Raw genomic sequence first — 27671 nt, forward strand, 5'->3', positions numbered from 1 at the left:
TTTAATTTTTGTTTTTTTAATTTTTATTCTTATAATCTAAGATAATATTTAGAGTTGCATTTTTTTCCACCCTTCATGAATTTTCTTCCTATTAGATTTTATCTCATTATTTTGATTGTTGTTTTTTTTTATTTGAAATTTTTTAAAATTGGTATTTTTTACCCAATTTCATTCTTTGACGTTTAATTGGTTTAAATTTAAACTTTTTAATTAAATTCATGTCTAAGATTTCATAGGTTGTAAATTTAAAAAAAGATCCTAATTTTATAAGGTTTGCCTATGATTGCTTTGTTTTTTTTTTTTTTTATCATTTAATCTAATGTTTTTTTATTTTTCAATATTTATTTAATTGAAGATTGAGTTCTATTATTTTCATGCTTTTTATGACCTTAGTTCTATCATTCTCTTTTTATTTATTTAATTGGTCACCTTATATCTTTTTATTTGTTGTTTTATATTAAATTAAATATAATTGATTTATTTAATACATTGAATGCCTACGGCATTTTGTTTTCTTCAACTTGCTTTTTTGAAACTTTACTCTAGCTATTCATGCTAATTCTGCTAGTGTCATTGTCCACACTTTTATTATTAGGTTTAAATCATCTTAATAAGCTATTTTTATAAGCTTTTTATAATGAAGATGTTCACAATAGAGTATGATGGGTTTCAATAATTTTTTTAATTTTTTTTAGATATGATATTGATAGCTCATTTATTTTAATTAATTATTATCAAATATTTTTTTATATAATTCATCTACTATTACTCTTATAGTTAAATTTAAATTATTAAATTACTTAATTTTATTAGATGTAATCGAATTAATAACTCAAATATCAGATTTTTATTTACTTATTTAAAAAAGTTATCATTATCTAAATATCCGTTTTGCGTGCTTAAAATATTTTAACCGGCAACCGGCTGCTACGAAGCGCAGGTCATCGATCCAAAGAGAAGTTAATATACAAGAATGCCCATTGTACGCAGCTCTTTCGATCCAATAAATCACTTCTACTGCTAACATAGTCCACGTCATACATTACTATCCAATCACATTTAACTCCTGAATGCTAAATGCACTTCGCACGTGACACTATCACCGCCACTCATTATTAATTTGCTAGTTTTGCCCAGAGAAAAGACAACTTAAACTAGATAGTAATTAATATTCCATCCCCAACGCTGGTTTTAGATCCCTCGGGTGAGATATAAGCACATTAAAACCGTCCAATTATAAAAACATAAAATCCAACGGCCGCTATATGTCCAAATGACCCTAGTTATAAGTAGGCAGTAACAAGCTGACTCTTCCAAACTCTTCTTTTCTCTCTAAAATAAAAAATTGAAAAAAAAAGATACTCTCTCTCTCTCTCTCTAGGTGTTTTTCGGAGCGTTGTCTCATCGAATCGTGATCTAGTTTCAACCGTTGATGTCAGTTAGTCAAAGTCACTCTTCTAGTTGCTTCGATTTGGCTAGATTTGGGGTTTCGTTAATATAGGGTTCTGTTTTTATGATCAGTTTCTGTAAATCTTTCGTTAATTAGTATATATCGTCGGCTTCTATTGGAGTTTGTGTCGGTGAATCGTTTTGCATTCATTGAGCAGCGAAGAGATAGCAACCGGTAAATGTCTTTTTAGTGTTATTAGGGTTTTGTTTCTCTAATTTTTTATGATTGGTCTTGCAATTAGGATTTAAGGTTTTTTTTTTTTAATTCCTATATTCTTTTTTTGTAATTTTGAACGGATAAATTTGAAATTTACTGAAATCCTTACTGGCTTGAACTCTAAGCAGCTCTAATTTTGCCGTTTAATTTTTAGTAATTTTAAATGTTATTTAGGGTTAATTTTACCCATATTTTTGTTGCTGGGAGTAACGGGGAAATCGAAAGAGAAGCAAAAATCTTGTTCTTGATTCATTGTTTTGCAAGACATGAATATTTCAACCCAATAAAGTAATGCAATTTAGAAAATTGTTTTGCAGTTAAATTGTGTAATTGTTGAGAAGTACAAGTAGATAATGACAGTATTTAAAAGTCTCGGGGAATAATTTTGTTCCCATGATTTATTTATGCAGAGTTGGGTAATTAAACCAACCCGCGAACAAAAGAAGTACTGGATTTTAGTTATTGGCTAAGATGATGGCAAAGAAAGGTAAATTCAGTGGAAGGTATCATAGAAATAGATTTCACACAGCAGGTGAAATTGAGGGTTCTGCTAGTTCAGGAAGGATTGACATGGAGATTACAGTTTCTGAGGGTTCTAGTGCTCCTGGGCGGAAACTTAGCAAGTTAAATTCCAACAAAGAGGACACTTTTGGTGTCCCTGTGCAGATATTTTCTCCATCGCACCTGTCACCATCTGAAAGGAAGGATTTAGAACAAAGGTTGAGATGGGAACTTGAACAAGTAAGGAATCTCCAAAAGAGAGTTGATTTACAGAGAACGAATGGTGTTACACTGTCATCTTCCAGTGACATTCTTAGTTGTAGCAATGGAACAAATAGGCCTCGGATAGAAACTTTTAGGAAGTCTTCGGCTATGACTTCTGGGTCTGGGAAGAAAGTGAATCTAACAGGACAGGCACGTGTATGGAATAGGGGTAATTCAGGAAGGTTTAAGTCTGCAAAACAAGTTTCCAGACAGACAACACCAATCACTCCAAATATAATATTGATGAAACAGTGTGAGACGCTGTTGAAACGGTTGATGTCTCATCAATACGGTTGGGTCTTCAACAGCCCAGTTGATATTGTGAAGTTGAACATCCCGGATTATTATACTATTATTAAGAATCCAATGGATTTGGGAACCATAAAGAGTAAGATATCTTCTGGTGCTTACTCAAGCCCTTTGGAGTTTATGGCTGATGTGAGGCTTACTTTCAAAAATGCTATGGTGTACAATCCACAAGGGTCTGATGCCTACGTTATGGCTGATATTCTTAATAAATTTTTTGAAATGAGATGGAAAGCTATTGAGAAGAAATTACCAAGGGCTGGCGGTGAAGTTTTGCAGGAAAATTCAGGTCCTCATGAAGACTTTGAAACTGCTGAAACATCTCCTGCCAAAAAGAGAAAAGTAACCTCTTTCCAACATGACATTATACCAGAGCCTGGAAAGCGGGGAATGACAGATGAAGAGAGGCTCAATTTAGGTAGAGAATTGGAGTCTTTGTTGGGAGAAATGCCTGTAAATATTATTGATTTCTTGAGGGAAAATTGTTCAAGTGGGAGGAATGGTGGAGAGGAGGAAATTGAGATAGATATTGATGAACTCAGTGATGACACCTTGTTCACATTGCGGAAGCTCCTAGATGACTATTTGCAAGAGAAACGAAAGAATGAAACCAGAGGGGAACCTTGTGAAATAGAGGTATCTTACTCTTGGCTTACTGTTTAACCAGAACTCTCCTGCCTTTTTTGTGTATGACAGCAGTTGTCTATTTTTGTCACAGCTATTGAATGAATCCGGGCCAAGCAATTCATCCATGCAACAGAAAAAAGGTTTTTTTCTATTACACTTTGTCACAGTTGATGATGGTCTGACCGTCAAGGCTTGCACATCGGAACCTTTTGTTCACTTGACTCTGGTGGGCTGTGTGTATAGGGAATGACCTGGGTGATGAGGAAATTGACATTGGTGGCAATGGGCCTCCTGTCTCAAGCTATCAACCTGCGGTGATAGAAAAGGAAAAGGATATAGGCCATAAGAGCAGCAAAATCAGCTCAGATAGCTCTAGTGGTAAAAAAAGTTTGCCTTTCTATGTTTTTTTTGTTTGTGCTTCAAAAATTTTGTTTTATATCAAAAATCTTGTCCAAGAATCCTCACAAAGGTGAAAAAATATGCACGATTGAGTTGTATTTGGAAGAGAACATGTTAATGAGTACTCGTCTAGAGTTCTAATTTCTTGCTCACTAAATGTTCCCTAATAGATTTATGTTCCTACTGATGTTTTTGGATACTGGGGAGCAAACCTGTGAAGTTGAAACTTTTAAGTGAAGAGAGATGGAAACAATGAAACTAACTTGGAATAAGGGTTATGGAAATTGCAATTTTCTTACTTCTTTATTTCATAGACATGCTTTGGTGAGATTTATGGTTCTATATCTGTTTTTCCTTGTCAGATCATGTACTTGAATTAGTTCCTAGCTTTGTTGTTAGAATCATCTTTCAAGGTCTGGGTACCTGGATTTACTCCCCTGGGAGTTTCCCATCATCCATTATCCATCATCATTTACATGTGTTTGAGTGATTTAAGGACAGGAATTCACCTATGGTATTGATTGAAAAAATGTGATTCTGATGGTCCACTGTGGTATTGGAAAATTTTGGTTAGGAGACTCTTTTCCTTAATACACTGACAAGCAGTGATGTCATATCAGAAACTTAATGCAACATTATTGCAATTAATGTTTTCTTGCTCACAAAAGTCTACTCATGTAATGAATCATTTCAACTTCCGAAGAAAATTTTTGTTTAAATTAAAGGGGAACATAATTTGTCTTACAAAAGAATACAGGTCATACTTGTCTATTTAGTCATGTAAAAGAGCTTTGTAATTTGTTCTCCAATTCTTTTCAGATTCAGACTCTGGCAGTTCTTCTCAAAGTGAATCAGATATTGCAAAAGTTTCAAGTCCAGCAAATGCATCAAGGGTGAATTGCTTGTTTGAATGATTTTGAATATTCTTAATTCTATATTTGTTAAACGTTCATGATTGGATAGAGCAGTCTGTCTTGTTTTATTTGCTGTTTGGAAAATGTTATTTAATTTCCCTTTCAACTTTAGGTATCTGAAACCTTGGTTTGTGGAGCTCGATTAGGCAACAAAACAAATGCTGGTGCTAAGCTTGAGAGGAATCGTGAGTATTTGTTACTAAATCCTGCTTTCTTGCATGATCCAAAATGAGGGTACAAATAACACTTCAATGTTTAATAGTTCTTGTTGACAAGCCTTAATAAGAAAAGCTGAGCCCTGGAATATATCATGGATATCCCTGCTTTAGGCTGCTACATCATTATTATTGTTTTATAGTCCTTAGGTGAGAGATAATTTATCATACATGCTTAACCTTTTCTTGTTCTGATGCAAGCTCTTTTAGGGGAAACGAAATTGAACTCTATTATTAGATGTAGTTTCTATTTGGATTGTTCTGAAATTGGAAGCTGATGCAAATTCTATTTGAGCTTAGGTATACCTGAATTGTGTTTTAAAATGTTAAAAAGCTGCAATTGTACTGAACTGTGCATCTGATATTCTCAATTTTTTATCGAGAGAAAAATAACAAGGTTGAGCTACATGTCTATAATATCTTTTAAAGCTCATTGAAGGCATCTGCATGCCCTCAAATTTTTACGTTGTTTTTCCTGGTCTAGTGCTGCAAATTTTCTTCCTTGTTTTTATCCCTAAAGTTTTCTAATCGGGGTCCTGTACAGAATCTGTCAGTGGTTTGGATCAGCTTGAACAGACTTCCCAGGAAAAGCTGAGTTCTGTTGAGTCTGATTGCCAGCAAGATGGTAAGTTTTAGAGGATGGAAGGACTTTTCATTTTGTTTTATGTGTTGGGGATCATATCACTAATGAATTCATAAACATCTAAATTCTTAGGGGAAAGTGCTCCAAGTGATAGCCAGGTCTCTCTTGAGAAGCGTATTAGGCATGCTTTGATCAAGAACCGTTTTGCCGATACCATATTAAAAGCTAAAGAGAAGACACTTTCACAGGTCTGGCACAAGTTTTTCCTACCTTCGAAGTTGTTCTTTTTGTTCACGTGCAGTGTAATAATATTTTTTGGATTTTATCTCATTTGATTTTATCTTTGCTGGAATCAGGTTGACAAGGGGGATCCTCAGAAACTGCAGCGGGAGAGGGAGGAACTTGAACTGCATAAAAAGAAAGGTTCTGTTCTGAATTGCCTTTGAACTTTTCACATCATGTCTGTGGTTCTGTGTGAATTCAATTGGTTGCATGTTTGGGTTAACATGTGGTGTACACTATATCAGTGTGTATTTTAATTTATTAGTATCTCCAAGCTGATGATGTATTCTTGTCTGACCAGAAAAGGCGAGGTTGCTTGCTGAAGCAAAAGCTGCTGAAGATGCTCAAAGGCAAGCCGAGGCAGCAGCTGCAGCTGAGGCTAGACAGAAGAGGGAGCTTGAAAGAGAGGCAGCGCGACAGGCTTTGCTGAAGGTAAAAGCATGAGGTTCATGCTGCAGAACTGTAGCTTCTTCATCATTCTGTGTTCTGTATTTTATTGGAGCATGTTTGTTGTGCAGATGGAAAAGACTGTTGAAATTAATGAGAACTCTCAGTTTCTTGAAGACCTGGAAATGCTCAGGGCTGTCCCTGCTGAGCATGTACCAAGCTCTGTAGATGAGACGAGCCCAGATCGCTCACAAGATGGCTTGGGTGGGTTCAAGTTTGGGGCCTGTAACCCCTTAGAACAACTTGGTTTGTTTATGAAAGATGATGAAGAGGAGGAAGAGGGTGAACCGTTAAATGTTTTAAATCCTTTAAATGAAGTAGAAGAGGGAGAGATTGACTGAACTGTGATACTTTGTTTGTCATGTTGAATCAAGAAGCAATGTTTTGACTTCTTATCGGGGAAAAATCACCGGCTAAGTAATTCTGAATGGCTGTCAGGCCATTAGGGTCCTTTCCTTTATAAGATGGGCTCTTGGATATAGCGAACAGGACCATGGACAGCCTGGATGTATAAATATTGTACTCATGCACGACATGGGATTTACCCTGACACATGAACTTGTGTGTAGGCCATATGGAAAGATTGATCTGGTGCACTGCGTCTGCCCAAGAGCATAAAGGCCTTTGTAGCCAAGCAGCAGAGAGTTGTGTTGAGACCCGGTTTTATCTAAGAGAGATGAGTTTGGAACTATGTGAACCCAATATGGTATCTAATGACTACAGGCTATATAAGATACTTTCTTTGGGTGACCTTGGAATTTGGTGGGAAGTCTGTTTTCTCAGTAGTATTGTTGTTGGAATTTTGTGGTTGAAGGTGATGGGATCTCATTTGGTAGATTGTGTTTTGATGCTAATGGTGGTGTAATTGATCTTACTATCAGTTCTATGGCTTTTGGGTTGGTGTGCAATTGATATAGGTGGAGTGGATTATAGGTTATGCGAACCAGAAACTTATGTCCTTCGGGTTTTTGATCAAGTCTAATAGAGGCTGAGGATAATGCGCTGGGATTCTGATGCTCTCAATGTGATAATGTGAGAGTTCAGTGTAATGTCTATGGACAGGGAGGGGGATTGCAATTACACGGTGATGCTTGTAAGCTTGCTTCTTGCATGTGCTAGAGTGGCCAGAATGTCTACTGACCATTTGGAGCAACAGTATGGAATTTCTGGCTCCCCTGGATTCTTGACCTAGTTATGCAGAAAGCCTAATGTTGAGCATTTTTGGATTTCTTCAGTCTCGAAGGGCTGTTAGTATGTTGTTTTATTATAGTGTCTTCTGCTGCTGAACGATCACTTTTATCATCATGTTTGCTGCGAGTTCGGTCTTCTTTTTGAAAAATTGGGAAAATGAGAAAAAATAAAATAAAATTATCTTCAACTCTCTTCTGGAAAAAGAAAAAAATGAAAGGATTTGTGCTCAAAATAATCAAGAGAGTCTTGAAATTAAAATTATTTGCGATTCTTCATTTCATATAGATTGATCATCAGGGATTTGTACTGTTTCGGAGTATAGTGGATTTTGATTTTAGATGTTTTTTCAAAGTGTGTGATTAAAAATAAATATTAATTTCATGTTTTTTATTTTTTATCATTTTGATGTTTTTATATTAAAAAATATATTCTATACATTTTAAAACTCTTAAAACGAAAAGTAAAAGCATTTGCAACATGATACTAAAAACATGCGAAAACTTGTTTAATTTTATGTTGTAATTTTTTTATTTTTTTATTAATTATAAATTAATATATTTTTAATTTTTTTTAATGTTCAAATTTTTTTAATGTGTTGATATTAAAATTAATATTTTAAAAATAAAATAATATATATATTGACATAATTTTTTTTCTAAAAATCAATTATAATTACACTATAAAACAGAATATATTTATTTTCAGAAAATATTTTATTTTACACTGTAAAATAATATATATTCTTTAATTTTATTTATATTATTTTTTGAAATTTTTCTAGTTTTATAAGTTGATTTGATTTTTTTAATATTAAATTAATTAAAAATTAAAATTTTAATTTGTTTTAATTTATTTTTTATAATATTATTTTATCTCATAATTTAGTTTATGAGTTCATTTGTTAACTTGTATTACTTTAAGTTGTGTTTTTTTAATTGAATTTGTTAATTTTATTTTTTAATATTAATTGAAATTAAATTTTATAAATTATTTCAATTTATTTTTAATCGACTTATTTTAGTTTTATTAGATGAGTTGCGAGTTTAACAAGTTAATTCAAACTTATTTAAATTTATTTTTTATTAATTTTTTTAATTTTATCTTTTAATTTTAGATTTATTAAAAATTAAATTTTAAAATTTATTTAAATTTTTTTCTAAAAAATTATTATATTCTTATGATTTGTTATGAAAATTTACAGGTTATTTTATATTGATACAATTCATTTTCATATATTTATTTTTAAATATTTATAAATTTTTTTATTTTAAATATTTATTTTAAGTTCAACTAATATTTAATTTTTTTAATATAATTATAAGTTTAATTGTTTTAAATTATTTTAAAAAAAAATATTAGGAACAGTTATTCATTTTTTTATATTAAAAAAAGTTAATTCCATCGTTAGCGTCGTACGGGTTAAATTTCTAGGCATCCCTGAAAGAGTAGCGAACGCTATAAAACGACCTCGCTTTTTGAAGTCCTTTTTCACAATTCCCTTGTAAACCTTGAAGCTCTCAATTCCTCGAGAAGCACGGACGAAAAAGGCAAAAGAAGTGAGAGAGATAACCTCTCACCAAACGGCCCCCTTCCCTAACACCACCACTATCATCACCAAATTACTCTCCTCCCTCTCTATAAAGTCTCTCTCTATTTTTTGTGTATTAGAGACTCTCTAAATTCATTAAAAAAGAGGTTCAAAAAATAATGGAAACCCTAATCAAATCGCTCCCAGACCTCCCTATCCTCTTCTCCTTCTTCCTCACCATTTACCTCGCAGCCCATTTTCTTGTTTTCCGTAACTGGAGTCCCAAGATCCGACCTGAAGCAGCCAGCTGCTTAATCTCTATATTTCACGGTACACCGGCGGTGTTTTTAGCGACGCACGCACTATTCACAGACCCAAACCGAGGTTTCTCTTCCTTAAACACAAAAACAGAAGCCTCGGTCCTTGATTATAGCATTTCCTACTTCTTAATGGATCTTATTCACTACCTTATTTTCTCACCAAGTGACATCCTTTTCATCGGGCATCACTTGGCAACTCTTTTTGTCTTCGTCACTTGCCGCTACCTTGTCACTCGCGGCGCCTACGCGGTACTGATGCTGCTGATTCTTGCAGAGGTGACTAGCGCGTGTCAGAACGCGTGGACACTTGCCAATGTGAGGAGAATCGATGTGGAGTTTGCTGCCAAAGTGTATGATTTTTTGTCTCTGCCATTTTATGCCTTTTATTCCGTCGTTAGAGGGATTTTGGGGCCGTATTTTGTGTATCAAATGGGTGCGTTTTTTATTAGTGGGGTTGATGGTGGTATAATTCCTAAATGGATTTGGGTTTCTTGGTTGTTTGTTGTTGTAATTGCTATTAGTGTTAGTATTTTGTGGGTTACCAATTTGTGGGTTCAATTGTACAGAGAAAGGAGTGCTAAATTGGAAAAGAAATCGACATAAATTAATAAACTCAAATTTAAGTTTTCATTTCTTCGTTTTGGCTCAAGAAATTTCCCTTCATTTTACATTGTCAATGCAAGCAATCTATGATTTTTGTAGCAATTATCTGTAGGGCTCTAGGTGTTTAGTTGATTTGTTTACTAGTTATTATCTGAAAACTTTTCTTGTGAATGCAACTCTGATATACAATGACGGTGTTTGAATGTGTTTAAAAGTGTGATATTGATTGTTTTTTAAGTGTTTATTTCTCAGAAAAATATCAAAATAAAATAAAATTTTAATTTGAAGTTAAAAAATTTAAAATTTTAATAAAAAAAGGTAGAAATTCACTTACAACCACCTTCTTATTACAACGTGACAGGTATGGCCTTGTTTTTTTTGAAAAACATTAATTAATTATTTTTTATTGTAAATTATGTTGCTATATTTTGAATCCTTTAGATAAATAATGATATTTAAAATAAATTTAAAATAAAAAAATATCTTTTTTAAAAAACTACAAATAAAAAAATTTAACGTTAGTCTTTCTGCTAAAAAGTGTACTATGGTGTTGGAGCTGGCCAACAAGAAAGCTGTATAGATTAATGAAGCAGGTAGGAGAGGTTGGTTGTATGATTGAGAAATCTTCCTCAAAATGGGGTTGAGTATGGGCACAGAATGGAATGGCAGTTGCGTCGTTTTGTCCTTCCTGTCACGGCATTTATGTTGTGTTCATATGTTCAAAATGGGTGGGCAGGTGCTAGGTTCATAGATGTTGGATATGCCCACTTTTACATGACCAAACTGGTATGGAACTCGGCAACGGCTGAAACAATTTGAGCAGCTAAGAACAGTTTTGGCTGCAGAAACCTCAATGAATCATATAATTTCGTCTTGTAATAAATTAGACGAGTGAAAAACAAGAGCGGAACTGAATTTGGGCTTGGAATTAGTGATCTAGTCAGGGAAAATAATTGTACAGGTACTTGATTTCTGATGGGATTAGTCAAATGTGGGAAAGATTAGATCGCCCGTGTCGAAGGGGAAGCAGGCAAGTGTAGTTGGCTTTCCGTATCCAACCTGTGATCTTTACGGCCTCTTGTTCTATAGAATTCATAGCTGAAGTAGCAGCAGTCTTTAGAGTCAAATAAGCGGTGGTAAAGCTTTTCTGTTTTCCAGGATGAATCTTCCTATTTCTCGGTGCTGTTGTGAGTAGATTGGCCGGTTGGTCAGAATGTCCAGAGGACTCAGGAAACGATAAAGAAAAGAAAAGGTTATTGTTGATTAAATTTAAGTAAAAGAAATTAATTTTAATATTAAGAAGTTCCATTTGATAGAGGAATATTATTGAAGTGTTTTTGATGATTTATTTGACTGGAGAAAGCAAATTGGGGCTCATGAAAATGATGTTCTTATTGCAAGATGGGTTTTTTAAGGATGACTCGTGACTTCCCAACTTGAGGTTGTTGGCATTTTCATAGTCAACGATGCGTGCTCGGCTGGCCCTTCTTTATTATAGGTCTGGCACTTGGTGTGCTTTCATAAAAGCGTATTTTTATATATAATTTTATTTAAGATTCATTAGAGTAAATAATTAAAAATATATTTTGAATTATTTTATTCAATATCAGTCAAGTTTTATTTTTTAATATATTATTATAGTATTTTTTATATTTTATTAAATATTATTTTTTTAGCGATTTTTTTTTAATTTCATGTGTTGTCTTTCTTGTAGATATCCTTTTTATTATTTTATTATTGTATAATTAATGAAAAAATTATTCCATATGGTCCAAGTGGTGACGAGAGAGCAGTTTATTATTCTTATATTTTTTTTTAATATATTTTTGTAAATATTGTCAACACTTGCTCCTGTAATTCCGATGAGTTTTTATTTTAAAAACAATATTCTCAAAATTTATTTTTTAAAAAGGAATACATTAATAAGATAAATGAGCTTTAATTAATGAGATACATTTTTTTTTTATTTCAAATTCTTCATTCTTTTTATATTTATTTTAATTGCTTTGAATTCTTTACATCTAAGAAAATCTATATATTTTTTTGCTGAAAACAAATAGCTAGATAAGGAGGAACTATACTGGAAAATTATTTGATTTTTCTTTAAGAAACAACTTTATAGCCATATCATTATATAATTACAAGGAAATAAATTGCTCCCCCAGCTCGAGATGACGCTTTATTTATCTCAATTTTTTTTTAACATTTATTTGTGTATATAATTTTTTATTTAGTTTATTGAATGGATGCTATAAAACATATTGAAAACGCTTTCATACTCTTTCTTGTTTTTGCGTTGAAGATTAATTTTTGCAGCGTAACCAGGGTAAGCATACCAGTCATTCCTGGAGTTAAACAGTGCATCAATAATTTAACTCTTCAACAGTTGCTTTTGGTGAGAAAACTCCCTATGCCATGCAACAATCTTGAAGCATGGTTCAGAGAAATTGTGGAGTGGAAATCGAACTAAGATTTCTACATTGCAGGAGTAAGCTCTTCGAAAACCATGAGAGATGAGTTATGAGAATGACAGTGAGGAATCATGACCTCCAAGAGTATGCAAAAATGTTGATGACATTAAAGTGAATCCAGAACTCCTTCCATGGCGTTTCATAGGAAACAAAGAATCCGAGGCAAGTTTAGTACTCAAATCCAGACACTTCACCAAAAACAAATAATAAGATCATGTTCCGCTGACACGCAAAATGCGAGGCAACTGCAGTTCAAATAAGAGACAAACTGTGGCCAAGCTTGAAAACAACATTGGTGGACAATGGAAAAGACAATACCTACCGATCAGCAATGACTTCTGCACAAACTGAGTCTGACTTATTGTCAAAGACATCTTAATTTTAATACAGCTATAGGGCGCCAGTCTAATACAGTTCTCAGAATTTACACTGAGTTGTGTGAGGATTGATCAAGAGAAAAACTCGTAGCCCTTGGCATTAAGTATGATTGTCCGCAACCCTCCAATAGGTGACAAAATCATCAATAAGAAGCCAAGTATAATGCAGATCTGAAATGGAGAATGCAGGATCAGGTTTGAGGAGATGAAAAGCATATCAAAGTGTGGTGTGAAAAATTAAGCATTGAGCATACCCAGTTGGTGATCCATGATAAGCTGAACCTTTTTGGTTTGTAGATGGCCAGCCATATGATACAAGGGAGCTGAAAATGAAAGGAAAGAGATTCAGGAATTGGAACTGAAGCATCCTTGAGAAGTCCGTAAACTAAACAAGAAATTTCTGCAACTAAATTTCATTTTTTATTGCACAGGACAAGAAACTAGTGCTTACAAAGTAAGTTGTTGGGGCAAAAGCAAATCCTCCGAAGAATCCCAGAAGACCACCAAAGAAAGGGAAGCAGATGCCAACGAACATTGTAAACGCTGAAATCATAATCGAAGTCTCAGTTTATACGAATTAAACCAGACACTTCCGAAGTGACAACACTGGTGAAATTTACTCACCAACATATATATTGCGTGAGATGAATCGAAGCTTTCTGGAAGGCCTGAAATGCAACTTCTTTACCAGCAATGTTTCTAGCATGTCAAATACTGGAATTGCATATATCTGTTCTACAACAGAAACAAAAGAATAATAAAAAAAAAAAAGAGAGGACAAATTCATGTTAGTTTTGCTATCATGGCGATTGAACTGCTCATGAGACATGATCAACTGCATCAAATCAAACCTGATAGCTTCCGATAACATGGATAACAACGAACATGTTCGCTGCTACGATGAGCCATGTTGGTTTTTCTAACGATATGAGTATGTTATCTTCGACTTTATTACCGAACATGTAATACCCTATCAGAGCAACTGGGAAGTAGCACAATGCTACAACTATATAGGCAACCACCACTCCTTTCCACATTGGCCCTTTCGATGGCTTGCCTGGTTTAGATGGAATTGTTGCTTGAATCTCTAACACGACGTTGTGCCCAGCATAGGCAAAAGCTACATCGCCCAAGGCAGAAAAGAAATTGAAGACCGTTCCAGAAGTTTTCGAGGCTTTGTAGCCATATTCGACATCTGGCTGCACACCTTTGTGGACAGAAGCTGTCCATGCAATGGTAGAGTAACTGCAAAAGATTCATTACACCAAACACGATTGTGTTTGGTCATCATCAATTAGAAAGTACAAAACAAGAATTAAATGAATTCCCATGACTCTTGAAGAATTCTCTGTTGCATTAGGTGTACCCTGTAGGAATGCTTTTCATTTATAACACAGGAGGCTGCAGTCTCTGGCTAAAGCTGATCGTTATTTTTTGAATTCATAATGGATTATGCTAAACGGTTGCCTCATTGATTAATTTCTAGAAATCATTTAAGCAATTCGTGCCTCTCAATTCCATCCTATCCTCTTCAATTTTCCAGCAGAGGATTTAGAATTCTGTATTGCAAATCAAAGAGGGTGGTCATTTGACTTGCGGCCAACATACCTCAAAGACATGACTGCGGCAGCCAGTGAAACACCAGAGATAGAGTTAAAGTTGGGAAGATGAGAAAGCACGAAATGAACCGAGGCGAAAATCATGATAAAGTAGGTTAATTTGATCGGTGCACAGTCTTTGCACACTAACTTGTGGATCTTCTGAAGTGATTTTCCTCCAGTAACCATGTAGACTATGTCAACCCCTACTTCACAAATAAGCTGCTGGGGCACTACTATGTAAAGACCAAGTTTTTCACCAAAGGCATGCTGGCCAAGCTCATGGTATCGGTCAAATCGTTTCCCAGGAACCATCTCATGCATCTCAACCATTTGCCATAAGGTGTACAAAGTGATGGTCCATGAGAGCACAAGAATTACGGTACCAGGGCCCCTGGAATCAAAGATGAAAAAGACCTGAATTACCAATCATGCCGTCACAGAATAAGACTAATTCCATTTTCTAGAAAAATTTAAAGATTTAAGGACAAACATGAATCAGGCAATTTCACGATGATGCTGACGAAGACACATACCATCCAAGATTTGCCATTGCATATGGAAGACTGAGGACACCAGCTCCAACCATGGCCGTCACATTGTGGAAAGCTGAATACCACCATTTTGCATTTCTCGAGGAAGTGATTGGAAGCCAATCATCAATCTCCTTCTTCCTTCTATCTGCCTGTCATTCACAATATCACATCTCTTTGTTACTTTCAATAACAAAACTGCACAGTTAAAAATTGAGCAATCCAATTCCAAGTAGATGCTAGATGGATATTCCAGAAAATAAAAAAAGGGTTCATGACTATGATTTGTTGATTGATCACAGACTCAGGATCTTGGTTCCACAAGCCAGCATGGTTTGCACTATCCTAAGGCATATTGTATGTAAAGTACCCTCCTGTTTTTGCTTCTACTAACTTCGTAATCCTGCATCCTAGCATAACTCAGCAGAAATATTTCTGTTACAAGAAGAGGTAAGATCCTAATGGACAAACAAAGCCTGCTGTAACTTCACATAGTAGAGTCTAGCTATCATTCCAGATGAAAACATGTTGTTGTGTAGGACAGGAGAGGGACATACTACTGAAATTTCCTCGGGGACATCAGGTTTTTGATTATCAGGAACTTGAGTACCCATTTCTGTGCAGGCTGAGAATTTTGTGACAAATGAAGATGACAATGAATCTTTGGAAATAGCAATATATAATTAGGAATTGCGAATTAGGGGAATATCGAAAATGACGATGACTTTAAAGGGATACCGTTCGCCAGCTTGATGACAAGCAACATAATCCAAAAGAATTAAATATAATGGATCTTTTTTAAATGAAAAAAATATAATGCAAAGAGCAGAATCCACGAGCGGTATCTTAATTAACAAACAAATATCATACTTACCTTAAATTCTTTTCTGTACAGATTCTTCATTCTCTCTTTCGTTCTTTTTTTTCTTTTTTTCATTTTTCCTTTTTGTTACATGTTCTATTCTAATGTTTTTGGCATCCTGTGTGCATTGAACATGAATGATTTTGGCTTTGGAAGTCCAATGTATTTCGTTTTTTTTTTTTTATATAGAATTTTATTTTCAGCACAGTAACACGTTTTCAATTTTGCATTGAAAAAGAAAAACTAAATAAGGAAAAACCATTTTCAGCACACCTTAAGCGCTCTTGGTCATGTGGGCAGGCCTTATTTTGGCTTGTTGATATTGATGCTGGTCGGCATTCATGCACCTAATTCTTGCAGCCTTCTGCTAAACAAGATAGAAGAAAAAAAATACACAGCATTTAGATGCTGCAGTTTGCTTGTATTTCCCGCAAAGAGGTTAATGACATTGGCCAACTATAAAATTCTTCATTATTATTCCTCTACTTTTCAAGTAAAATTAACCATCAAATCCTGTCAACAGCTGGGGACCCTAAATGCTTTCCATGCAAATACAGGATCACCATTTTTGCGACATGGCAGGTGATATTCCTATAAAGGAATCGCCACCTTCTTAGGAGTATCTGACCGAGGCCTGTGGCGAAGTGGCTGGCAGGCCTTGAAACTGTCGAACTTCTATTCTATTTATCTATTCTGCCTACTCCATCTGATATAATTTATTATGCTTGCACTGACACATGGCGCCAAACATTGCAATGGTGGAATCTTTGGGAAACATACAGCTAGCATACGTTTAAGGTTCTAGTATTAGTAATACTGACAAATCTGCTGGTGTATAATCAACAGCTGTACGCTTGCTAGCACATCACTTTGAATCAAATCCTCATTGATGTCTAATCTACAAAACCACGCTGCCCCGTTCCTACTATTTCTGGGCTAAGGTAAACTTTATTCTGCAATCTCTATCTATGACAACAACAGCCTGCAATTTCCTGGAAATCTCTTCGCATATCCATCTTTCTTTTCATGGTTGCACCAAGAATTCAAAGAAGGATGTAAGAAGGAAATATTCTTTATCGATACGGCATGCTATTTTTTCCGTTCATCTCAACAAGGTTTGTTTTAACCACAATTAAAAGCAACTCAAACACAATCACAATCAAATACCTGCTACTGTATAGTTATTCTTGCTCCCGTCGTGATAAATCGAATCCCATCCTCTGTTCCTGCTTATTTATACAAGATATTTTAAAAGGTGAACATCCTTCTTAGTAGCAGCGGGGTTTGGAGAAAGAATATGAAATATATATATATATATATCAAGAATGAGAAAAATAATATTACAAGAATAGAATACTTATGCATACGTAAATTCAAGGACTAACCACTGAGTCACAAATAAAAAAAGAGAGGATAGGTTGATGGATCCCAAGCTTTCTATTATAATTTCTAATATTAGAATATAGCTTATACCTGATATAAAAAATAAAATTGGATTGAATAGAGTTGATGAAGAAGAAGCTTTCATCGGATAACAGACAATGTGATACAAGGCCCACCACCATAATAGTTTAATATAAAAAGACTAGCTATCATTATTAGTTTATCCAAAGTTTTTTTTTATCAAGGCAGTCTCCCACATGAATCACTAGCTAATTTCAACTATTAGATAATATTTTATTGTTATTAGAAAAGATAGAAATAAATAACTGGATATCAATTTACCTAAATCAATTTATAATTTAAAAATTTTAATTTTTTTTGTGCAATCAAAATTATGATCAAACAATCAATAAATATAAAATAACATTCATACAAATCAATACCAATATTTTTAAGTGAAAAACTCAATTCAGGAAAAACTACGAGACTGTAGTCCACCTAAAAACTTCTATTATCAACAAATAATGAATTTATAACTGTTCTTCCTTAAATTCAACTAAGGGTTACAACATATATATTATCAAAAACAACTTATTCTTGAAATATAATAACATTAAAGAAAAAGTATTTGAGAAAAAACTCACAATACTGATAATCTTTTTTTTCAGTTAAAACAACCAGCTTCTACACCATCAATTTTCAATCTAACTGTTCAAATGAAGAATAATATGTCTAAAAGTTACGGTTAAAATCTCAGCTCAATCCAAGAGTGAACGAGCTAGAAATCAAGAAAAAAAGACAAACTGCTTTATGACCTCTTCTTCCTTTTTCTCTCTCTTTTCTCTTGCTCTCTTTTGTTTAATAATGCTACTGTCACATTTAAATCAAATAGACATTTAACTACTTTTCTTTTTAATTAATATGGTAGTTTTACCATCATATTGTACGAGATTACATACAACAATTATTGTTTAAAAAAAAAGGATTTACTAAGATATTATTACGGAGATAAAGATAAAATTAGGATAATTTTTAGTCAATTTTCAGTTTCTCTAAATGGAGAGAGAGACAGAGCCAAGCTATTTTCAGTTTCTTTTATTCTGAAACAATAATCAAACGTGACCTTATAGTCCAACACAAAATCTTCCAGCCACTTAGTTTACCACACAACTGAAGCGAGGAGTTTATCCTGACACAAAGAGCATAAGGCTTGTTTCTGAAATATCCCCTTGAGCCATATCTGCAATTTGAAAGATAAGTAGACATGGATAGTTTGCGTTAATGCTCCCTTCTCAACCTTTACGTCTATGGTTACTTTGCCTTTGAAGCTTGCAAAAGAAACCAAACACTGCTGCCCAGGAATACTAATATCAGTATAATACAAACAAGAGCTCTCGGCTTTCCAGCTTATCATTGGGTGGTGATCCCTTGTGATGAACCTCAATTTATGCAAAATCTTCGTTTAATATCCTACATCAAATTTTTGTTATAATCAACATCATCCTGTGCCATCTCTGGGCTCCGATCTCAAGCCTAACGAGATAAGTTACCTCAACATTTTTGCCTAAGTTCTGACAAATATTGATCCTTATCCTGTTCTTCCTTTTTATCAACAATTGATCCATTTGGAAGCCAATGATGACATCAAGACTTCAAGAGTATATGTCTGCAATTCCTCGAGTTGGTATAGGCATCACCTTTTGCGACTTCAAGAGTATATTTCTGCCATTCCTCGAGTTAGTATAGGCATCACCTTTTGCAGTCCCTTATTTTACCCTCCGCTGGTGAAAAACGTGCAGGATTTCTTGCTATTATTATACCCTCTGAAGCTTTTGTTGTAGGTATGGTTCATACTCAACTTCTAGGATGTCCTATTTCAAAAGCTGATATTGTTTAGGATTTAGCAGGAGTATATGGTATGATACGAGGGAAACTGAACTTGATTATCTTATTTATTATTATGATATCCATAGCAACATTTTAGCAAAGTCTACTTTGTAAAGCTTGCCATTCGATTCCACCACAAAGTGATCTTTTTTTGGTTACAGAGTAATCTTTTTTGCTATGATTATTCAAACTGAGAGTGCATTTCTTGATAGACATTCTGACTCCTCTACTTTATTTGATAGCTCTAACATGAGGATTCCAAATTTCTGTGAGCAAATTCCAGGCAACTAGAAGCAAGAACGTTATAATATTTGGAAATGGCAAAGTGCTGCAGAGATTTTCTGACGTGAGATAAAAAAGACGGTAATCTATGCACAACCATATTCACCTTAAATGCAAATTAAAACACTTTATCTGTATTCATTTCAGTAATCGAAGGGGAGAATTGACAAGCCAAATTGAGCTCAAACAAAACATGAAATGGAAAAGGCATGATATACGCATACACAAATGGTGAAAAAATAAAAGGAACAAAGTATTGGCATGTAGGAAACCCTCTTATGAATCTGCGGCCACCATTCAAGCTTACACGAGCAAGAAGCATGTCAATACTCCAAAACAGTCTATTGGGGTCTTAATAATACTGGATAGCCCTATTTAAAGATCTAGTTTTGTTCGTTGCCATAGTTTCTGTCACCATTTTGGTTTCTTCACTCGAGGATTTTTCTTTTATAGCAATCCCCTTCATGCAGGTTGGAAGGTTGTTCAATTGTAGAACTTGTAGTCCTTTGCTTGAATTATGATTTGCCTCATCCCTCCAATGGGTGATACAACCATCAAGATAACGCCGAAGACAATGCAGATCTGCGGTTGAATAAATTAAGTAAGATAAAGTGAATTTAGATATAAAGCAAATGAATAAGCGTAGATCTTCAACAACTTACCCAGTTAGTCCACCAAGATAAGCCAAACTTCTTTGGTTTGTAGATGGCAAGCCACATTATGCAAGGGAGCTGAAGAATGAAACAGTGAGGTTAGGCATTGATGCAAAATCTTTTAATAAACCAATCACATAATAGTTTTCTCAATCATACTAGACTGAAATAAAATAGAGCCACTCACAAAGTATGTAGTTGGGGCAAAAGCAAATCCTCCAAAAAATCCGAGAAGACCACCAAAGAAAGGGAAGGTAATGCCAACAAACATTGTGAATGCTGCAATGAAAACAAGAACAGATGAATAAATCTAATTTCAAACTCGATCTACTTGATTTCACATGAAATCCTTGAATTCAAAAGCTAAACTTAATAACTGAGTTCTCTCTTACCAACATAAATATTGCGTACAAAGAAACGAAGAATCATAGTGGGCCGGAAATTCAATTTCTTTACTAACACAGTTTCCATCATGTCAAACACTGGCATAGCATAAATCTGCATCGTGGGAAAAAAATGATGTTGAAAAATCTGGAATAAATATCAATCTGAAGTAAGGAGGAAAGGCTAAGATAAGGTTTGATTTGCACCTGGTAGCTTCCAATAACATGGACCACAACAAACATGTTAGCCATTGCAATAAGCCATACAGGCTTCTCCAATGTGATGAGGATGTTGTCGGAGACTGAATTTCCATACATCCAGTACCCAATTAGAGCAACAGGGAAATAGCACAAAGCCACCACTATATAGGCAACTATGACTCCTCTCCACATAGGTCCTTTGGATGGCTTCTCAGGTGTAGATGGGATTGTTGCTTGAATCTCCAAGACCACATTGTGCCCAGCGTATGCAAAAGCCACATCACCCAGGGCACTGAAGAAGTTAAAGACTGTTCCTGCCTTACTAGAAGCTTTATATCCATATTGCACATCTGGCTGAACACCCTTATCAACAGAAGCCGACCAAGCAATCGTAGAATAGCTGCAATGACAATGTAAATCAATTTTAGTGCATGTGAAGTTCACAGATTTATAGATGGCAACATAGTTTCCTAAGACCTAGAATGTTAGAAAAACATATCAGTTTCTAGCCCCTTAAATTTCTCTTATTTTCCTTTTTTATTTATTATTTTTTAATTGTGTTGTGGGGTTCCATATCACAAAATTTGGCACAGACTCAGTAAATTTTATCTGAAGGCCTAAAAGTGTAGGGCTACCTCAAGGACATGACTGCAGCTGCCAGAGAGACACCAGAGATGGAGTTGAAGTTGGGGAGATGGGAGAGCACAAAGTGAACAGAGGCAAAAATCATAATGAAGTACGTTTGTTTGATCGGTTTGCATGTGCTGCACACAATATCATGGAACTTCTTCAATGATTTTCCCCCAGTAACCATGTACACAATGCACACACCAATTTCAACAATAAGTTGCTGCGGCACAACAATGTACAGGCCAAGCTTTTCACCAAAAGCATGTTGACCAAGTTCATGATATCTATCAAATCTCTTTCCTGGCACCATTTCATGCATCTCAACCATTTGCCATAGTGTGTATAGCGTGATGATCCATGATAGTATCAGCACAGCCACACCGGGACCCCTGAAAATAACAAATAGAACGTTACATTGATAAAAAAAAAAAAAAGTCATTAATGTCATAATGAAATGGGCCACAGCTGGGAAGCTTCTCTTCCTTTTAAAAATATGTGCTGCTGAACATACCATCCAAGCTCTGACATGGCATAGGGGAGACTGAGGACACCAGCTCCAACCATGGCAGTGACATTGTGGAAAGCTGAGTACCACCATTTTGCATTCCTTGAAGAAGTAATTGGAAGCCAATCATCAATTGCCTTCTGCCTTGCTACTTGTTCATCATCCTGTCATTGATGATTACACATTTCTACATCAATTTTAACAGCAAAACATACAGAATAATGCAACAGAATCGTTGTTTCTTGCTATTGAATTAGCATAATAATTAGACTATAATTCAAGAAAATGATATCAGACAGCGCAAAAAAAGTTGAATAAATTTATTTCCCTCCCTTTATCCTATAAGTTGACGCTACACAGTTCATTCTGTAAAACAAAGTTTGCAGAAAAATCCTCGGCGCACCCATTAGTTCTTTTCATTATTTATTTTTTAATATTCCAATCCTATGGATCTAGATATCCCTAAACCTCGGGAGCAACAAGCAGTAGATCATTTGTCAACTTGTCCATTTTCTAGTAGTTCAGTTTCCAAAGTTAATCTTCATACTTTTGGGACCTAGCTAGCAGCCAATTGGTTGGTTCACACATCACCCAACCACCACTATTTATAACGATAATCTGACTTTGACTAGCAACACATAGAGCCCATCATTTCTGGGAATGGAAAAAATGGTCCCTGTACTAAATATAAAACAACCATAGCCACCGATAAAGACTTCAGAAATAATCATCTACTCTTCCTCAAGTCCTGCTTGATCTAACTGGTTTCCCACACGCATACTGCTCTTATCCTTTTTTTTTTTTAAAAAAATAACTATTTATTTTCCAAAACAAACCATATTTATTTGCAGTAATTAGTGTAAGGGTCAAATAATATGCAAGTAGAGCCATGTGCATGAAGAGTAAAAACCGCAATCGTCCCATAAAAAGAAAAAGGCAAAATTATAGTAATAGAAAATTTATGAGCTGTATGCATACACCGACAAGGCTACAACTAAGGCAGTATCTTACAAATTCATTAAGAAAAAGGGTACTGGTATCTTAGAAAGTGTTAATTATTTGTGCATCCTCTATTAAATTTTAATCAATTTTTTACTCTAGAATCCCCCAAATCCATTGATGATGACGATGGTTACAGGTGTTTTTTTATTTTTATTTTTCAGTGGCAACTGGCAATATACTTTGTAAAGTTGAGAACCAATAAAGAAAAAGATTGAAAACTATTAATTTGAATTGCTGACCTAGCTAGCTAGCTAGCTAGCTGACATGCAAGATTAGAATACGGCAGAGAAAAAGAGGAGCATAGTGGTGAGTCAAGTGGATACAAATTTCCAAATATAAATGCTAGGCTTGGAAAAATTAACAAGAAGAACGAAGCAGTGGATGTGCGTGTAGAGTCTAAATTTGTAAAGTCAACATATTGAAGGCAATTACGTGTTTACTAAAGCTGTCTAATTAAGTCTAAAGTATCAATAAATAGAAAACAATAATTTAAGAAACCACAACTTTTTTGAGAAATCAATTAACATAATAAAGAAAAAACTGAAAAATGTGCAGCAGAAACATACTGAGGATTCTTTCTATGCTTCTCCTTCTTTATGAAGGGAAGGGAAGTATATTGGAGCACTAAGCATAACCATTTTTATATAGCATCGCTATTATATACTCAATTCGGACAATTTAAAAAAAACGAAAATAAACTGACTGGACACAGGCTATGAACATGAAGATTGCCAGCTTGATGAAATTGCAGTAAATTAAAGGGACTGGTGCAGTTTACGAGATTAAAGGAGACAAAATGTAGATGCCCTTTTGTTTTTTTAAGAAAAAGAAGCAAGACACTGTGAATCTCTCAGTGAATCACATCAGCAGATTTGTTCTTTGTTATGCCCTCAGTTCTTGAATACATGATGCACACAGATTTACCGCTCAATTCGTAGCAGAGCACCTGAACGTTTATGGCGAGTTCTTGTACGTAATAACATTAATTAGATTCTCGAAACTGGATAAAAATAATCATTTTCTCCTCTACTTGCCAAGAAGAAAGATGTGCTAAAACTTTGTCCCGAATGCAAAAAAAAAGGAGCAATTCAGAAAAAGAAATTCTAATATATAACAAAAGGTGCCAATTGGAGAGGTTAATGATGCAAGAATCAAGTTAAAAGCTAACAAAAGACAAAACTCCAACCATTTTGGAAAAGATCTCATCACTTTTCATGTCTTGTTTCCCTGCAAAATTAACAATATCTAGGAAAAAAGTAAGAGAGAGAGGGGGGTGGGCTCACCTCTTTCTGGGTGTAGCCATGATCATTGTTAGTAGTTTCAACACCCATGTCTTCAAACTGCAGAGAATGACACGCAGGAGAGCTCAAGAAAATAAAGAGCTAGAAGATGAAATATTGCATCGACGTGCTTTGAACGACCTCAAGCGCCAATCCTTCCTTCTATTTATAAAGAAAACCCAAGCAACACGAAGAGAACCGAGTGAAGTTTTTTGTTTGACTTGATTAGAGTCCTTGTGGGGACACCTAAGAAGCCTATCTTCTACCTTACCTTTTTGAAAATTCCACGAAGTTGCATTCGCTTAAAAATATTAAATTATTTTCATATATATATGAAAATGATTTCAATGTATTGATTATAAAAACATTAAAAACTATTATTTTAATATATTTTTATTTTAAAAATATTATACACTGTCATATCAAATCCACAATAAATTATCGTCTTCATCGTAATTTAATTTTAAGCTGTTTGTATGGTAATTACAGTAAGAAAAAAGGAATATTTACTATGGACCAGGAAGTTTAGCCAAGCACAGGATAAATTACATTATAATTAAGCAGTAATATAGTCGTTTTTACCTATACGCTTCCTTGATACTTTTCTTTCTGTCATTGGACAACTAATATTTCAATTTGATCCTAAATTATATATCAATTGCAATTCGATCCAATGAATCTAATTTTTTTTCATTTAGAATATTTTCGAGTTAACTTCTACGACAAAAAACATAAAAGAAATATAAAAGAATAAAAATATATATAATATATAAAAATATAAAAGAATGCAAGCATTATTATCTTTATCGTCCATAATTAGTGTCAGCATTCAAAGAAATCATGAGACAAAAAATAAGTATATACAGCATATATAATTCTGTAAAATAATCTTACCAGTTTTTTTCTTTTTCTTTTTCTTTTTTGGGGAAGAGAATAATTAATAGCCTGCTCGATCTGAAGATAACTTATTTATAGGCTTGATAAGGGGAGTTTTCTTAACCGATAGCAACAAGAAATTCTAATCCTTCCATGATTAGAATCCTTGTATAATAATAATTCTTCTATAAAACGGACAGTTTTTTTTTTATTTATTTTTACTGGTAGAAAGAGACAGAAATTCTAATCCTTTCATTATTACAATTCCATATTCCTTAGGTCTTAGGTTATAATTAATACTGTAAAAGGAGGTTAGCAAGAGGAAGTTCTAAATTCAGTTAAATTTATATATATATATATATATATAGTGTGCGTGTGTTTAGACTTTCAAAAATCAGTAGTAAAGTGGATAATAAAACTTTTTAATAATATTTTTCATACATTTATAATTATTTTTTTTATAAATTGGGATCTCTGGACCAGTTTACGAATATCATAACTAATCCCTAAATTTATTAAATATTCTATAAATTTAGTTAATAGGTAAGATATTACAAGGATGATATGGATATACAAAAAAGATCCAACTTGAATAAAAAAAAGATCTCTTTTTTTCACTAAACAACGAACTCAATAGCCTTCCATAATATTAACAGTATGTGTTGTAGATATTTAAAAAAAAAACTAAATTATTTAGTTCATTGTCAAATAAGTGCAAGGTCCCTTCCAATCGGGAATAAAATATACTTGGCCACTCAAATAAAATTGAAAAGGAAAATTTAAGGGAACTATCAAAATAAATTGAGTGTATCGGCCGGCAAATAATGACTAAGAGTTTTTTTTAATTAAATAAGTCTTCTTTTTTTTTTACAGCACAAATGTAATTTTCATGGGCAAAATATTTTTTTTTTCATTGACAAAAACCTATAAAAACAACTTATGGAATTAAGTCAAATTAAATAATTTATTAAAGAAGTAGTTTTTAATTCAGAGATTAGTGGCACTTTGATAAATAATGAAGGAGGCTTATGTGCATTTTAGTCCTTGTAGAATGATATAATTCATTCACATGGAAGTACGAGATCCCTACCCTTAAAATACTAGTCAAATTATTCTTCCAAGAACATGTTCACACATGCAACTATAATGGAAGATTTGTCCGCGCTTCTACTTGGGTGGAACAATGTTTCTTTTGATGTAAAAAAAGTAATAGATATAAAAAAAAATAAGTTTCAAATCATTCATTAAAATGGCAATTTAAATAATAATAAAAAACACAACAACAATAAATAAATTAATCAAAAATTAATGGAAAAAAGATAAAAAAATCACAGCCAAATCTTTCCAAATTACAAAACAATCCAATATTTATTTAACCGAAAGAAAACCTAAAAAAAAACCAAACTTTAAAAAAAAAAAACAAAGCATTCTTCGGCGAACCTCCTAAACCTAAACTAATCTAAAAACCTTTCAACTTAGATTATATACCCGAGTTCAATTAAAAAGTTTAAATGTCATCCAATTTAATTTTAAATGATGGAATAGTTGAAAAAAATACTAATAAAAAAAAAATAAAAAAATCACTTAACTAATTTAATTCTAAATGATGGAATAGTTGAAAAAAATACTAATAAAAAAAAACTTACAAAATAAAAGGATTAGCAAAAGAAAAAAAAATGGGCCTAAAATATGACAGAAAAAAAAATCATTAAAGATGAATTTTGAAAAAACAAATATCCCAAAAAAATTGCAATTAAAATAATCGAGACTAAACCTGAAAGATTAAAAAATTAGAGGGGTGAAATTAAAAATTATTTATAACATGATAGATTATTTGTAAATTAAAAAATGATTTTGGTGAAATAAAAAAAATTGTTAAAAGCAAATTGAATTTTTTTATCCAATTTTGATCAAAAAACATAATCTTCAACCAATTTAATTTCAAAAGATAAGATCGCTATAAAAATATTAATAAAAAAACCTGTAAAAGCAACAAGATAATTAAAAAAATAAGGATCAAATTTTAAAGATAAAAAAATATTGGGGGTGAAATTAAAAACATATATAAAAACCAAGCAAACCTAGACAAACATTCTAAAAATAATAAAGTATTAAAAAGCTCGCAACCAATGAAAACCTAGATCCAGATCCTATCAAGAAGTTTATTATAAGTAAATTTTAAAATATAAATTTGAAAAAAATTATCCAAGCCAAAAAAAGATAACAAAAAAAACCTTTAGAAACCCAATAACCAACCTAAGCTAAGATATCCAATATATAATCTAGGACATGAGTTTGTGATAACGTTATAAACAAGAAAGCTTAAAAAAGGATCAAAGTTGACTCGAACTAATTTTCTAAATCTACGACTCGGATTATAAAACTGTTGTGACCTCATCAAAAGTAAACCCGAAAGAAAAAAAACCAGATAATTAACTAAACAAACATTAAGGGATGAAATTGAGAAAAAAATTCAATAAAAAATGAAAAAAAAAAAGAAATTAAAAGAATGAAGACTAAATTAGACATAGAAATAAAATGAAATTAAATATTCACGGATGAAATTGTAAAAAAAAAATTCATTAAGAAAATAATTTAAAAATATCAATTAAAAAATGACCAAATTTGACACAAAAATTAAATGAAAATAAATGTCTATGGTGGAATTGTAAAAAAAAAAAAATCAATCAAGAAAATGATTTATGGAATTGTAAAAAAAAATCAATCAAGAAAATGATTTAAAACAAAACAAATAACAATTCAAGGAATGTGCAAATTTCAAAAATCAAATGACCAGGAATAAAATAAAAAATAAAATCTAATTGAAAATAATTAATATAAATACAAAAAATCACAAATAAGAGAAGAGAGATTGAATTGAAAGAACAAATAAATTAAAGGG

General features: G+C 33.3%; 4 protein-coding genes across 5 annotated transcripts; 2 read left to right on the forward strand and 2 right to left on the reverse strand.

Annotated features, from left to right (window-relative positions):
• The first annotated feature begins 1326 nt into the window (after positions 1–1326).
• LOC105140166 (transcription factor GTE8-like) lies at positions 1327–7572 on the forward strand. The gene is made up of 11 exons (XM_011046885.1): positions 1327–1624; positions 2077–3373; positions 3456–3504; positions 3608–3742; positions 4583–4656; positions 4790–4862; positions 5437–5517; positions 5608–5723; positions 5832–5898; positions 6059–6189; positions 6276–7572. The coding sequence occupies exons 2-11, from the start codon at positions 2138–2140 to the stop codon at positions 6543–6545; spliced, it is 2232 nt and encodes a 743-aa protein (XP_011045187.1). The 5' UTR covers positions 1327–1624; positions 2077–2137; the 3' UTR covers positions 6546–7572.
• Positions 7573–8813: 1241 nt separating this feature from the next.
• LOC105140167 (DNA-binding storekeeper) lies at positions 8814–9920 on the forward strand. The gene has a single exon (XM_011046886.1). It carries the CDS (start codon positions 9103–9105, stop codon positions 9844–9846), a length of 744 nt encoding a protein of 247 aa, XP_011045188.1. The 5' UTR covers positions 8814–9102; the 3' UTR covers positions 9847–9920.
• A 2534-nt stretch (positions 9921–12454) lies between these two features.
• LOC105140168 (lysine histidine transporter 1-like) lies at positions 12455–18707 on the reverse strand. 2 transcript variants are annotated; one of them, XM_011046888.1, is made up of 10 exons: positions 18194–18707; positions 16855–16913; positions 15961–16051; positions 14829–14977; positions 14303–14686; positions 13546–13939; positions 13319–13424; positions 13146–13237; positions 12949–13017; positions 12455–12865 (listed from the first exon to the last, which is right to left on the reverse strand). In XM_011046888.1, the coding sequence occupies exons 4-10, from the start codon at positions 14879–14881 to the stop codon at positions 12767–12769; spliced, it is 1197 nt and encodes a 398-aa protein (XP_011045190.1). In that variant the 5' UTR covers positions 14882–14977; positions 15961–16051; positions 16855–16913; positions 18194–18707; the 3' UTR covers positions 12455–12766. The 2 variants fall into 2 exon arrangements, with proteins under 2 accessions (XP_011045190.1, XP_011045189.1); XM_011046887.1 differs by lacking the exons at positions 15961–16051; positions 16855–16913; positions 18194–18707 and adding an exon at positions 15383–15518.
• Positions 18708–19346: 639 nt separating this feature from the next.
• Positions 19347–24014, reverse strand: LOC105140169 (lysine histidine transporter 1). Its single transcript, XM_011046889.1, has 8 exons — positions 23897–24014; positions 21618–21775; positions 21112–21495; positions 20483–20876; positions 20285–20390; positions 20080–20171; positions 19902–19970; positions 19347–19821 (listed from the first exon to the last, which is right to left on the reverse strand). Exons 1-8 carry the CDS (start codon positions 23942–23944, stop codon positions 19723–19725), a joined length of 1350 nt encoding a protein of 449 aa, XP_011045191.1. The 5' UTR covers positions 23945–24014; the 3' UTR covers positions 19347–19722.
• Positions 24015–27671: the final 3657 nt, after the last annotated feature.

The sequence above is a fragment of the Populus euphratica genome, unplaced genomic scaffold, assembly GCF_000495115.2.
Source record: "Populus euphratica unplaced genomic scaffold, PopEup_1.0 scaffold256.1, whole genome shotgun sequence".
NCBI classification, from domain to species: Eukaryota; Viridiplantae; Streptophyta; class Magnoliopsida; order Malpighiales; family Salicaceae; genus Populus; species Populus euphratica.